Source organism: Arachis stenosperma, chromosome 3, assembly GCF_014773155.1.
Source record: "Arachis stenosperma cultivar V10309 chromosome 3, arast.V10309.gnm1.PFL2, whole genome shotgun sequence".
Taxonomy (NCBI): domain Eukaryota; kingdom Viridiplantae; phylum Streptophyta; class Magnoliopsida; order Fabales; family Fabaceae; genus Arachis; species Arachis stenosperma.
Genome location: NC_080379.1, coordinates 167,737,840 through 167,752,360, shown reverse-complemented (window position 1 = coordinate 167,752,360; position 14,521 = coordinate 167,737,840). Strand labels below are relative to the sequence as shown.

At 34.0% G+C, this 14,521-nt stretch overlaps 1 protein-coding gene across 1 annotated transcript; it reads left to right on the top strand.

Annotated features, from left to right (window-relative positions):
* The first annotated feature begins 8,896 nt into the window (after nucleotides 1-8,896).
* On the top strand, nucleotides 8,897-14,514 carry LOC130968629 (LRR receptor-like serine/threonine-protein kinase EFR). The gene is made up of 5 exons (XM_057894009.1): nucleotides 8,897-9,627; nucleotides 10,785-11,150; nucleotides 11,341-11,559; nucleotides 11,718-13,688; nucleotides 14,007-14,514. The coding sequence occupies exons 1-5, from the start codon at nucleotides 8,910-8,912 to the stop codon at nucleotides 14,384-14,386; spliced, it is 3,654 nt and encodes a 1,217-aa protein (XP_057749992.1). The 5' UTR covers nucleotides 8,897-8,909; the 3' UTR covers nucleotides 14,387-14,514.
* The last annotated feature ends 7 nt before the right edge of the window (nucleotides 14,515-14,521 follow it).

Genomic DNA, 14,521 nt, shown 5'->3' with positions numbered 1-14,521 from the left:
AAACTAGATTAAACTCCCTAACTTCCCCGCCTTTCCTCCAATCCTCCAACACCATTGATACTGCACAGACAAACAAGTAACCAAGGGCAAACATAACTAGTATACAAGTACTGCAATTAGCAAATATAACAATTAACATAATAATTCACTTAGGCATTCTCAGTTAATGCACAAACAGGCAAAGCAAACAATATGCACATGATGTATGCCTGTCCTATGGCTGATGAGTCTCATCTGTCGGTTATCAAGCCAATCCGACAAGTCCGATTGCTAAACCCTGGACTGTCCTCTGTTGCGCATCTCCATGAGTCTATGCATAGCTTTCTCTCTTAACATTCATAATTCATACATATATATAAAACTTTACTCAATAGGGGTTAACCTTCCCGGGAATTTCTAAGTGCTCGATCACCTTTACGACGCAGGGTCAACAGAGTATCGAGTCTCAACCTGAAACATGTGGTGGAAAGTAACGTTACTTTACTCAGGAAAACTCGTATCTTAGATAATTGAGTGCATAAGCCAATAATCAATCATAATCATTTGTAAACGTAGCATATTCATATCATTATAGTCATAGCACCATATGCATTCCAAGTATTTATATTTTCATCTATAATTCATCAATTTTCAACCTTACTTCACTCCCAAGTTACCTCCATTTCCTAACTTCATCTTATTACTGGGCTTACCAATAAGATTTAGGGTTAAAAGAATGAAAATAGAGGTTTGGAAGGTCAACATGGGATTTAAAACGCAAAACATTAATTTGTTGAAAACAGGGTTATGCGTACACATGTCATGGTATGCATACGCATAGGTCCCCTATTTGGCCCAAGATGCGTATGCGTGTACACTAGACAAAATCGCATGCTCGCGTACGCATATGTCTCTTTTTGACCAATATGCGTACGCATACACATGTCTGCGTACGCATACATGCCAAACAGAAACGATCCTTCGCGTATGAAGGGTATGCATACGTATGCAAGGAGGTTATAGCAAAATTTTGATTAAGTCTGAAAATTTGCAAAATTTTAATTTTGAACTCCAAATTTTTTATGCGCATAACTTTTTCGTTTTAAATCCTTTTTTTTTAACCGTTCTTCGAACGGCATAAACTTCACGGACTCAATTTTCATTTGAAACAAATTTAAAACAATTTGGGGGGTCCAAAAGTCGAGTTATGACTCGCCAAAGTTCGACAAAAAATCAGTTTTACACAAAAACTTTCAAACCTCAACTTCTTACCAAAACAAGATTTTCACCAACAACTCCAAAGTTATACACAACATTAAAACAATTCAAATTACCTTCTCCACATTCTCATTCTTTCCATAACATACAACACACCATTTCAACCACTCCAATTCAACAATCTATACCCAAAGTAATATTAAACATCAATTAGACAACAATAATAATTCATGTTCATAAACTTCTCACCACAGCATTATCAACCATAAGCAATAACCATCAATCCATTCTCATACTCATTCAATATCTTTCACAAATTTTACTAAGCATTAAGCACAATCAAATATTTCAACCTATCCTATGGTCATCTAGCCTAAGTTTTCGTAGAACATTATATATTAAATTCGTAAAACCTAAACCATATATTGGCCAATTTTTACATATTATCCAAGGCAACCCACAAGGCAAGCTCACAAGCCTTCCTCACCACAATTCAGCTTCCCAAACTTCAAATCAAGTCTCTAATGTTTTAAATTTTGCTTCATATCACATATATATACACCTAACACAATTATCACATATACATACCCAAATTTAATTTCCAACACACTAAATCAAATAATTAGCTAGAGTTCTACGATCCTCACCTTATCCAAGCACCAAATAAGCAAGAGTGAACGTTTTTTCTCAAACTAATCGGGTCCTAATATATCAAAGAAGCAACATCTCAACATATATACTCATAAATTTTGAAATTCAAGGAGTAGAAAAACTGGAGTGAGATTGAGGCTTACTTATGAAATTGTTTTGATAATTCGTAGAGCTCGACGCCGCGGTCGCATAGCCGCAAACAGTGCGGCGATTGAAACTTTGACGTGAAAGTTATGGTGGCTTGTTTACAAGGCTTGGGTTGGGACCTTGGGCCCATTTTGAGTTTGGTTCGGTATGTTTAGTTTAATTTTGGACAAAATTTTTTAAAATTAATGTCAAAATTTTTATTTTAATTAGTTATATCTTATTTTACTATAAACTTTATATTTCTAATTTTTTATTAAAATTTAATTTATTAATTAATTATTCACTAATTTCAAGGATTTACACAACAAACATAAAGCATAAATACAAACACAAAGCACATATAAGGATTAGAACTTTAAAGCTCAAATCGGAGACAGAACTCAGAAGCTGATGCATCAACATCTAAAATGATAAAATAGAATCAAAATGAGTTAACACGAAGCAGCTAAAAAATAGAAAGGACAAAAGGAGAAGGTCTAAAAAGAAGGAGATAGAGGCTAGGAGTAGTAGAGCTAGACAATAAACAATAGGTTTATTTCTTAAGCACAAGCGATATTGTTTGGACTTAAAATGGGATAAAAATCAAACAATATGCAAGCTCGAGAGTAAACTCGAGTTTGTTGAGTCAATCCAAATTCAGCCGAGTCTATCCAAAAACAAATTTGAAAACGAGTTTATTCGGTTCTACTACTTAACAATGTGAATTTGGAAGATTTTATGAGTTAATTAAAAAATTTGACAATCATAAATATATGTATTACTTAACTCATTTGAATAATTATTTATACAAATAAATAATTGTTTATACAAATAATATTGCTGATAATATATGTTAATATTTTAGTTTATATACCTGTCTCCAATGAATTGAATTGCATGACGTTTCGCGGCTGATTTTTTTCAATATGGAAACAAGAAATGTGATGTGCAATGAAATAGAAGAGTGGAAAGAAATTACACTGGTATGGTGTCAGAGAAAAAACGTAAGCTACGTTTTATCTTTTTTTTTTTCTTTTTTTTTGGTTTAGCAATTTGGATAAATGCAGGTTGCGTTTTATTGTTTTAATGATTTTCAATTTTTTTTAAAATTTTGATTCGGCCCAAACGCAACCTGCGTTTAATGAGGGCAGTATGTCATTTTTTTTTTGAAACAATAAAACGCAGCTTACGTTTTTTCTGATTTGGTAGTCCTTTTTTTCGAACAAATAAAACGTAAGTTGTGTTTTTTGTGCGTCAGAATTTTTTTTTGAAAAACCAAAAACGCAGGCCGCGTTTGTTAAAAAAAATATTTTAAACAGGAACCCAGCCTATAAATATGAAGCAAGATTCATTCAAAATGCTTCATTCCACTTCTACTCATTTTCTTCTTTCTTTCATCTATGTAACAGTTCTGAATTTTTTTGGTGTAAAAAAAATCAAGCTATGGAAGGTATTGCAAATTTGCGAGTGTATTATAACGGTGATATTATACCAAACACACACGAGGGAGTGAGTTTTGTTTGTCAATGTCCGTTGTCATTTGCTATACCGTGCACGATGAGTTTTGTAGAGTTACAAAATGGTCTTTGTGATAACATACAAAATCACATTTCGAAAATGGTGAGCAATATTTTATACAGGAATCCTGTACAAGTATTTGGTGGGCTGATACAGTTTCAAATAATGCCCATCACGGATGACACCAGCATGCAGCAGATGTTCTGTATTTATCAACAAACCTGATTTCACGTGCCAATGATAGAGCTGTACGTTGAGTTCGAACAGCATTCGAGCCTGGACGTGGTCAGTGAGGAGGTCGATGTTGATGAGTGCGGGGACCTAGATTGGGAAGAAGATAACAACGATAGTGAAGAGGAGTTCGAAGCCAACTATGAAGTCGATGATGAAAACGATGACGGAGACTTGGCATGCAATCCGATGATGCAGAATGAAGCGGCCTCGATTGTAAGCCGGCACCCGTTTGGTGTTCCATCTTTTATGCGGACTCTGGATCTCGAAGCCATGCATGCCCCGGAATTTTCAGAGTATGCGAATAAGGGTATGTTATGATTATTAATTCAAGTTACCATTAGTGTGCATTTTATTTGCGTTGTCTGTGTAATGGTGGTGCGCATGTTGTAGGTGAAGGCAACGTTGCGGCGGAAGATGGTGAGTTTACAGTTGTACCGTGATGCACGACACAACGATCTGTACAGATGTGCCAGACTAGCTGCCCCCCAACTATATTCCGAAATCCGATGAAAATCTCGAAGTAGAGGCAAAAACTTCGAATTCAAAGACGTAGTAGACTTATCTGGAAACACCACTGTACCAAGCACACAGAAAATGTGAGCCCTAACGTACCGCTCAATAGACTCCTGCGTGTCACACGGTTCAATGTCTCTGCACCGCCGGACCCATGCAAGATTTACCTTGCCCAACACGTGATCGTCCGGACCTGGTTGCCGACCAAAACAAGCGATGCAATTATCCACTAAAAACTGGTAACTGCTATCCGATCTACCCGTGACGGGTTCTCCGTTAACCTGGAGGCCAAGTATATGTATCACGTCTTCCAACGTCACCGTCACCTCGCCCACTGGAAGGTGGAACGTGTGGGTTTCTGGCCGCCATCGTTCCACCAAGGCACTCAAGAGTGCAGAATGACCTCTCATTTCGCCTATTCGCGAAACGTGTTGAAATCCAGTTATTAATGCTAGTGCCGCTGCAGCTCTCTCATTAAAGGTATCTGGCGGATCAAGCTTTCTAGGCAACAAATTTATAGTCGCCTGCAAAATAAAAGATAATATTTATTCAAATTAACAACAACTAACGCAATGATGATGATGATGATGATGATGATGATGATGATGATGATACTACGGCTACTACTACTACTATTACTAATAATAATAATAATAATAATAATAATACGGCTAATAATAATAATAATAATAATAATAATAATAATAATGCTACAGCTACTACTACTACTACTACTAATAATAATAATAATAATAATAATAATAATAATAATGCTACGGCTAATAATAATAATAATAATAATAATAATAATAATAATAATAATAATAATGCTACAGCTACTACTACTACTACTACTACTAATAATAATAATAATAATAATAATAATAATAATAATAATAATAATGCTACGGCTAATAATAATAATAATAATAATAATAATAATAATAATAATAATAATAATAATAATAATACGGTTACTACTAATGATAATAATAACAATAACCATAATAACTACTATTATTATCATTACTAATAATAATAATAATAATAATAATAATAATATTGCAACTATCAGTAATAATAATACCGATAATAATAATAAAAATAACAATAAACCGGTCCAAATAAAATCAAATAAAATAAAAATAAATATATTTATTTATCACAAATTAAAAAAAAAACTTACTAATTGAGGATGATCCAAATACTCAATAATATATTCTTCAGGTAACGTAAAATTGCGAACCAATTTTTTTTATGAATTAACTAAATTCCTAAATCTTCTACTCTTCTTCTACTTCCTCCACTTTCTCCAACTACTCAGCGCACCAGCCTCCCCTCTTTCCCGCACAATGGAACCCACCTCACCGTTTTTTTGCCCCTCTTTGTTGCCTCTCCTCCTGCGTTTTTCTTTATAAATGCACGCTCAACTTCCCCATTCGAAACGTGTCACGCATGCAACATAGCTTTCTGACAATCGCATCCTGCGATTAATTTCTCCCCACTGACAAACGCAGCCTGCGTTTGTTGAGTTCCAAGCGGTCAACACGCAGCAGCAGGTGTCTGTCTCCATGCAGGGAGCTACGATAGGTTGTCAAATTTGACCGTCCAACACTGACAAACACAACTTGCGTTTTTTAGATTCCTGACTATAACAGATCCACATATCAGGATTACACGCCATGCACCCATTAAGCTGCATATCACCATTTTTCTATCCATTCAAAAAATAATTTCCGACATTTCGCAAGTGCAGAGAACTTCAAGTTTTAATATAAGCCTAATATTTATATGCATTCTAATGTGACAAACTAAATCTCATGCTAAGACACCGCAGACGAAACCAATCCCCAATTCTTCAGAAAGGAACTATCATAGAGTTCATACACTTCCATTATTATCTATCCTCCTTTGTTTAATTCGTTAATTCAGTTCTGTTGAGCGCATATACCCCCCATGTGGCTCTCACATTCATACTAGCATTGCCAATTGATCATAGACCTTTCCAGGATTTTTGTGTGGCAGATCCCAAAATCAAATTAATTTGTTACTTCTCAAGAGCTAAACCGAGTAAGAGAATTTCATTGTCGGCACTAGGGGTGGCAAACGGGCCTGAACCCGCCGGGTCGGCCCGCGTAATCCGCCAAAAAAGGCGGGTTGGGTTGAAAAATAGGGACCGCCAAATAGCAAAAGCCCGCTTAACCCGCACTGCTTAAATCGCAGGCTTTGGCGGCGCGGGGCGGGTTTTCCCGCCGGGCTTAGTATTTTTTAGCAATGGGGTATTTTTACAATATTTTTTACCAAAACCCAACTTCTTTCAACCCAACTTACAAGAGAATGAAGATGAAAATTGAGTGTTTTGGATTATATTTATTTTGTTTTAAAGACAATATTTATAATTATATTTTGGATTATGTTTATTTTGTTTTAGGAACAATATTTATAATTATGTTTTGGATGAAAACTTAGTTTATAATTATGTTTATTAGATATTTATAATTACAAAAACTTTAGTGTTTGTGAATATAAAAATTATAATTTGTTTATACTTTTAGAAATTATAATAGTTAAAAGTAAAAAATAAAAGAGATTTTTTTTATGTCTTTATATATATTATTTAATATTTAAAAGTAAAAAAAGGATATTTGGCGGGCTTGGTCCGCCGGCCCGCCAGCCCGCCGTTAGGCGGGGCGGATTGAGATTCTGGGACCGCCTCACTAGACAGAGTAGGGCGGACCAACCCGCCTAAGGACGGGCTTCTGACGGGACGGGGCGGGGCGGAGCGGACTTGCCACCCCTATAGCCAGCCCGTCTAAAGGCGGGCTTCTGGCGGGGTGGGGCGGGCTTCCCCGCTTGCCACCTCTATTCGGCACTACTCCGCTACTAAGTCAAAAATGGAGGCCATTGCTTTCATGGATACATATTGCATTTCATGACATGGGAGGCCTATGCCTCGTGACTTGTCACCCTACATTTGTATCTTTCTATTGATATTGCAACTTGAGAAGAAATGACGTACCTAATAACTCATTATTATATTCAATACATTTTTCTGCATTTAATCATTGCTTACTATTTTTTTAGATATTGTAAAATAAAAGGTGTAACAGGATGATATTATATAAATTTAATGTAATACATTGATATAGAATGGATTAATGTCAGAATAAATCGTTACTATTACTAACAATTTGAGTTAATGACAAAAATATACTTAACACGTGAGTAATAATTTGATGAAGAACAAGATTTTTTGCTCAATAAAAATGAGACACAAATTGCTATTTTCATTTTTTTCAACAACTTTTAACCGTTGAACAATGATTTTATGATTTTTAATTTTTTTTTCTCTCTCTCTTTACTCGGATTATGATTCATGATTTTATTTAAAGAAGAGTATTAAGGGTCAATAATTTTTGTATTTTGTAATTATTAATTGACTATCAATAATATTTTTAATAGTGTGAAATTACATCCAATGATGAGAGATTACTCATTTTTTTTATGATTAAATACTAACAACAAAACACAAAAATTGCTGGTGCTAGACTTTTTCTTATTTAAATTATGTATAACAATTTATACAGAAGTTATTATTAATTTCATACATATACATATGTATTACACACTTAAATTCTTATTTCGGCGTATTACAGCTATCTGACCTCATATTAAAAATAAATCGAGTACTAAGCTATTGTTTAACTATTAAATTAACAAGTTGTATTTACTATTTAGTATTTACTACTATCGGTGTAAATTTATTCTTAATTGACATCATATTAACTGATACTGATATTTCTCCCTATTTTCCCCTGAATAGGAGTCCACAGTCAAAATCAATGGCACTAAAGTCACGTCAAAAGATATTCTAGATTCATGACCAATAATAATTAATTATCATGAATTGGAATTCACTGAGCCATGCACTTTCCTTGAACTTACCAATAAATGAACCTACATGTACTCTACAGTTAACCAATAACCATTGACTGACTAAATCGAAACATATTTAAAAAAACTAAAAAATAAAAAGCTAATTACTAATAAACAGTTATTCATATAATGTACAAACAGAAACTCACCGCAGCACTTTTATTAAAATTTGATTAATATATAATCAACAAAAAAATTGAATAATTTTATATTAAAAATATTATTTATAATTATTTAATAATTATAAATTACAAAATTAATTGACTCTTATTATTTTTTATGTATAAAATATATATTAAAATATATAAAATAATACATATAAATATACATAAATAAATTATAAATTTGTGTATGCAATTTTATTAATATTATTACATTATATATAAATATTAGTTAAGTGCGATCACATAACCACACTTTATTCACTATTGAATTAATAAAATATACATTTAATTTAATATAAAGTACACAAAATCTTTTTTTGTTTACAATATTTTTTAGTTAAAAATTAACCTGTTGTTGAATCTAAACTCTATTTAAAAATTTATTATTGATTAAGATAAAATTTAAACTTCTAATATTTATTTAAACAAATAAATAAGTTCTAATATTTATTTAAACAAACGATTAAGTTGAACTTCGATCAAGCCGAATTGGTTACATAAAATCTTATTTATACAATATAAGTAGCAACTAACTCTCTACCGTGTGAGATCCATAATCCACCTTAGAACATGAACAATAAACTTTACTCTTCCTTATGGACATTCTTCACTTTCTGTTTTTCATTGCAATTGCACTACTACTTCTTCATGAGCCTCATTGTTAGTGGAACCAACTTCACTACTAGAGATAAGCATGCACTTGTTGCTCTCAAATCTTCCATAACTGAGGACCCTCACCACTTCCTCACACATAATTGGTCCACCAACTCCTCAGTATGTAACTGGTTTGGTGTCACCTGTGATCATCGCCATGGAAGGGTAAGAGCCTTGAATCTTGGTGACATGGGTCTTAGTGGTACCATACCCTCTCATTTGGGGAACCTCTCCTTCCTCATTGAACTCAACCTTGGTGGTAACACTTTCCATCACAACTTGCCACAAGAACTAGTTCATCTTCGAAGATTGAAGTCACTTAACTTGAGCTACAATGAATTCAGTGGTAATGTTCCAAAATGGATAGGAGCCTTATCTTCTCTTCAACACTTGAACCTTAGAAACAATAGGTTTGGTGGTGTTATTCCAAAGTCTATATCAAATTTAACAGTGCTAGAGACCTTGGAAATTGGCCACAATCTTATTGAAGGCTCCATTCCATATGAAGTTGGCAGAATGAGGCAATTGAGGATCTTATCCATGTCAGTAAACCATCTCTCCGGTGTCATTCCTCCAACTATTTCTAACCTCTCTTCTTTGCGTGGAATCAGTTTGTCTTATAACTCTCTCTCAGGTATCATTTATATGTCACTCATCTTTCAATTTAGTCTCTCTGATTTAATGAATTATCTCAGGAACCACATTCCATTGTTATGTGACGATAAATACAATAACTACAATCTTTTCAATTCTTAACAGAGTCTTATTCCATTTGGTCGGGATGACTGTATAGATCCAACGATGTCATTGTGAAGTTAGCTGTGAGATTTTGAAAATCAAATCATTAAATTAAATTATTTAAAAGTCCAATTCATAATAAACTGATGTATTTATGTATAAAAAAGATGATTTTTTTATTTATTATTTTAAATCAGTTGAGTATCAAAATTATTCCGATTTTAAAACTGCCTAAGTGTAAAGTAGTTTTACATCATGCATTCAATTATATATCGTTACATAATCAATTTGGATGAGTTGGTTAACTGGTCAGCTCACTCATTTGTTTAAGTAAATGTGGAGGTTCGAATTTCATCATATGCATGCAATAATTCATTGGCCAATGACAAATCTTTAAATGGAATTCAGATCCACGACGAATTAGTCTCTAGTTTGTCAGGCTAAAAAATACCGTGGGCAACCAAAAATATTGTATACCGTCACATCAACAAAAATGACTTTCTTTCACATTGACCACGTGAATGGTCATCCAAAAAGAATTACTATGTAAAATATATATATTTTTTTACTTCATAAGCAATTTTTACTCTAATCCAAACTAATTTAGTAGTTGATTCCTAGTTAACTAGATTGAAGTGACCGATTCAGTTTGATTCTCAAAATTATGATGTCGATGTGAATTAGTTGTAAGATAAATTTAAATAATGGATTTTATTAGATAGACAATGACTTTTGTAAATAATGAAAACAATAAGTTTCGGAATTAACCAAATAAAGTAAAAAAAACGCTCCACTCCAAATTACTTCCTAAATTTTACATTAGGATAACCATCTGCACACCTAGTGAATTGAACATCCAGCCATTGTTAACTTTGCATGAGTAAATCGAATTAAAAGGAATAACCATCCAATTAAAAATAATTAACATAATCATCTGCTACCTATTAAATTGAACATCCAACATATCCATTATTCACATTGTTTAGTATTATCATTGTCTACTTATACTTTACCTTAAATAATTTAATTATTTTCATTTCTTTGAATGAAAAGGAGGCATTCCAGTGGAGATTGGTGAACTTCCGGAGCTAAGAGTGGTGTATCTTGGAAATAATCCACTTGGTGGATCCATACCAACAACAATGTTGAATAGTTCAACGCTGCAAGACATTGAGATTGGGTCAAGCAACTTATCTGGGACCCTACCATCAAACTTATGTGGTGGACTTGCAAGAATCCAAGTGCTTTACATAGCTTTCAACCTGCTTTCTGGTAAACTGCCTTCGGTTTGGCACCACTGCAAAGAGTTGACCGATGTTGACTTATCAAACAACAAGTTCAGCCAAGGGAACATACCCCGGGATATTGGAAATTTAACTATGCTTGCTTCCTTGTATCTTAATCAAGCCAACTTACAAGGTTAGTGTCAAAACTATTTTTGTTACAATCATTTTCAACAATAAGAGATGAAGAGTTATTAAACAGCAAAATAATTAATTTCTGCAAATTAATTATACATGGTTTTTGTGGCTTAATGAATAATGATACATTATTTCTTTATTGATCGCCTTTATTATATTATAAACTATAAAGCTTGTTTTCTGTATAGGAGAAATTCCACCCTCTCTTTTTAACATATCTTCAATGAGAGTACTCAACTTTGGACAAAACAAATTGAATGGTAGCCTCACAGAAGAGATGTTTCTTCAGCTTCCTTTACTAGAATACATTTATCTGGTAGATAATCAATTTGTTGGAAGTATTCCAAAAACAATAAGCAACTGCACCATGCTCCAAGAGTTACATTTGGGAAGCAACTACTTCACAGGTATGCCAATCCTTAATTAATCAAGATATGCCATTGTTGTACTTGTACATTAACTAAACATAGTACATGAATGAATATCAGAGCAATTTTAAAAAAATATTATATCTGAACATGTGTGTCTGATTTATGTTATTCCTCTGAACTTTTATGGCTTTCAGGTTCTATACCAGAGGGCATTGGAGATCTTCTACTCACAAGCTTAAGCATGGGAAATAACCATTTAAGTGGATCAATTCCCTCAAATATCTTCAACATGTCTTCACTGAGTTACTTATATCTAGCAAATAATTCCCTCTCAGGTTCTCTTCCATCACATATCAGCCTTGAAAACATGGAAGAGCTAAACTTGTATGGAAACAAACTTAGTGGAAATATTCCAAGTAGCATATCCAATGCTACAAAGCTTAACTACATGGACTTGAAGTTAAATAAATTCAGTGGAGTTATCCCAAATACTATTGGGAATTTGAGAAATCTTCAGCAGCTTGATTTAGGATACAATAATTTAACCACTCATTCTTCCACTCTTGAATTAATGTATCCTTCTTCCTTGTGTGATCTTTACATATCAGGGAATCCATTCCATGCAAAGCTTCCCAAGTCAATTGGAAATATGTCCAATTTGGAACTATTTGATGCTGATGCTTGCAGTATTGATGGTGAAATCCCTTTGGAAATTGGAAACTTAACCAATTTGTACGCGCTAAGTTTGTACCAGAATGATTTAAGTGGAACCATTCCAACTACAATTAAAGGTTTGCAGTCTCTTCAATATTTGAATCTTGGCAACAACCGTCTGCAGGGAACCATCATCAGCGAAATCTGCAAAATCAAGCAGCTGAGTGAGTTGTACATAACTGAGAACAAGCTAATTTCTGGAGAGGTTCCAACTTGCTTTGGTAATCTTACTTCTCTAAGAAAACTTTACTTGAACTCCAACAAACTCAGTAAGGTGCCTTCTTCTCTTTGGAGCCTCAGAGACATTCTTGTGGTGAACTTGTCTGACAATGCTTTAACTCTGTCTCTTCCAATTGAAATTGGGAACTTAAAGGCTGTGACTTTCTTGGATCTATCAAAGAATATGATCTCAGGAAGCATTCCTGGGGCCATTTCTGGATTGCAAAATTTGCAAATTCTCAACTTATCACAAAATAAATTGGTAGGGGGTATTCCTGATTCACTTGGCAGTTTGATAAGTTTGACAGATTTGGACTTATCTCAAAACAACTTGTTTGGCTTGATTCCAAGATCATTGGAGTCACTTCATTATCTTGAATTCATCAATCTTTCTCATAATAATTTGGAAGGAGAGATTCCGAGTGGTGGACCTTTCAAAAATTTCACTGCTCAATCTTTCATGTTTAATAAAGCACTTTGTGGAAATGCCAGATTACAAGTCCCAGCATGCAGTAAAGTAAAGAAGAAAGGGTCAAATGCAAACATATTCTTCATCAAATGCATATTGCCTATAATGGTTTCAATCATTCTGGTTGTTTTCTGTGTGTTTTTTCTCGTCAGGCGTCGAAGAAAGAATGGTGGTGATACTAATGAAGGAACATTATCAGCATTACCAGCAGCCAGAATGATTTCGTACTATGAACTATCACAGGCAACTAATGGATTTGATGAAAGTAATTTGCTTGGTAGGGGCAGTTTTGGCTCTGTGTTCAAAGGTTTACTTTCAAATGGGATGGTGGTTGCTGTCAAAGTGTTTAACTTGGACTTGGAATTAGGATCAAAGAGCTTCAGCGTAGAATGCGAAGCAATGCGCAATCTGCGCCATCGAAATCTCATCAAGATCCTAGATTGTTGTTCAAGTATAGATTACAAGCTTTTAGTGATGGAGTTCATGCCTAATGGGAGCCTTGAGAGATGGTTGTATTCTCATAACCATTGTTTGGACTTCTTGCAAAGGCTAAATATAATGATAGATGTGGCATCTGCATTGGAGTATCTGCATCATGGATCTTCACCTATAGTGGTTCATTGTGATGTCAAACCTTGTAATGTCTTATTGGATGAAGACATGGTTGCCCATGTCAGTGACTTTGGCATTGCCAAATTGCTTGGAGAGGGACAATCCAAAGAATATACCAAGACCATGGCTACAGTTGGCTACATTGCACCGGGTAAGTTATGCTACACCAGATTATAATTTCCCTTTTAACTTTGGTCATTTGATTATAACCATATGCTTGATTAGTATGCATATACAATTGAAGATCATAAATCATTCACTGACCTTTTAGTAATAATTTGTAATCAAAGTTGAACTACAATGCTTTTAACTTTTTCTGTAGTAATTTTCATTAGTTCAGAAATTCACTTTCTGTTGTAGTGGTGGTATCTAAACATTTTGTTTCCAATTTTAGTGGCTTGTGTGTCACATATACTTGTTCTATAAACAAATATTTTAAGAAAAATAACGAGGTTAATTTGAGTTGCAGAGTTTGGATCCAAAGGGATTATCTCTACAAAGGGAGATGTATACAGTTTTGGGATAATGCTGATGGAAACATTCACAAGAAAGAAGCCAACAGATGACTTGTTTGTTGCAGGATTAAGCATGAAAGGTTGGATTAGTGAATCATTACCCCATGCAATTGATCGAGTTGTGGATTCCAACTTGTTACAAGATGTAGGTCACCACCATGTTGATGACATAATAGCATCTACATCATCTATCTTGAAACTGGCCTTGAATTGTTGTGAGGATTTACCTGAAGAACGAATGAACATGACAGATATTGCTGCATCATTGAACAAATTTAAGGCCATGTTTCTTAAAGCTAGTGACAAGGATGTCGTGCGGTTTTGTAGAAAATGAACCACTTTGTAATATGTAAATGTTTAGTACATTCCCTTTCTTTGCATTTGAATTTTGGCCTCAGTAGAGAGTCTATATTTTTCTACATTAGGAACATAAGATGTTGCAATAAACATTATCAAAAGAGGGTCAGCA

Bases quoted from the DNA above. Each gene is read 5' to 3' on its own strand.
- LOC130968629 (XM_057894009.1), top strand. From the start codon at position 8,910: ATGAACAATAAACTTTACTCTTCCTTATGGACATTCTTCACTTTCTGT. The intron at 11,560-11,717 runs GTATGCCAATCC...TATGGCTTTCAG, and splicing joins GGGAAGCAACTACTTCACAG to GTTCTATACCAGAGGGCATT. The intron at 13,689-14,006 runs GTAAGTTATGCT...TTTGAGTTGCAG, and splicing joins AGTTGGCTACATTGCACCGG to AGTTTGGATCCAAAGGGATT.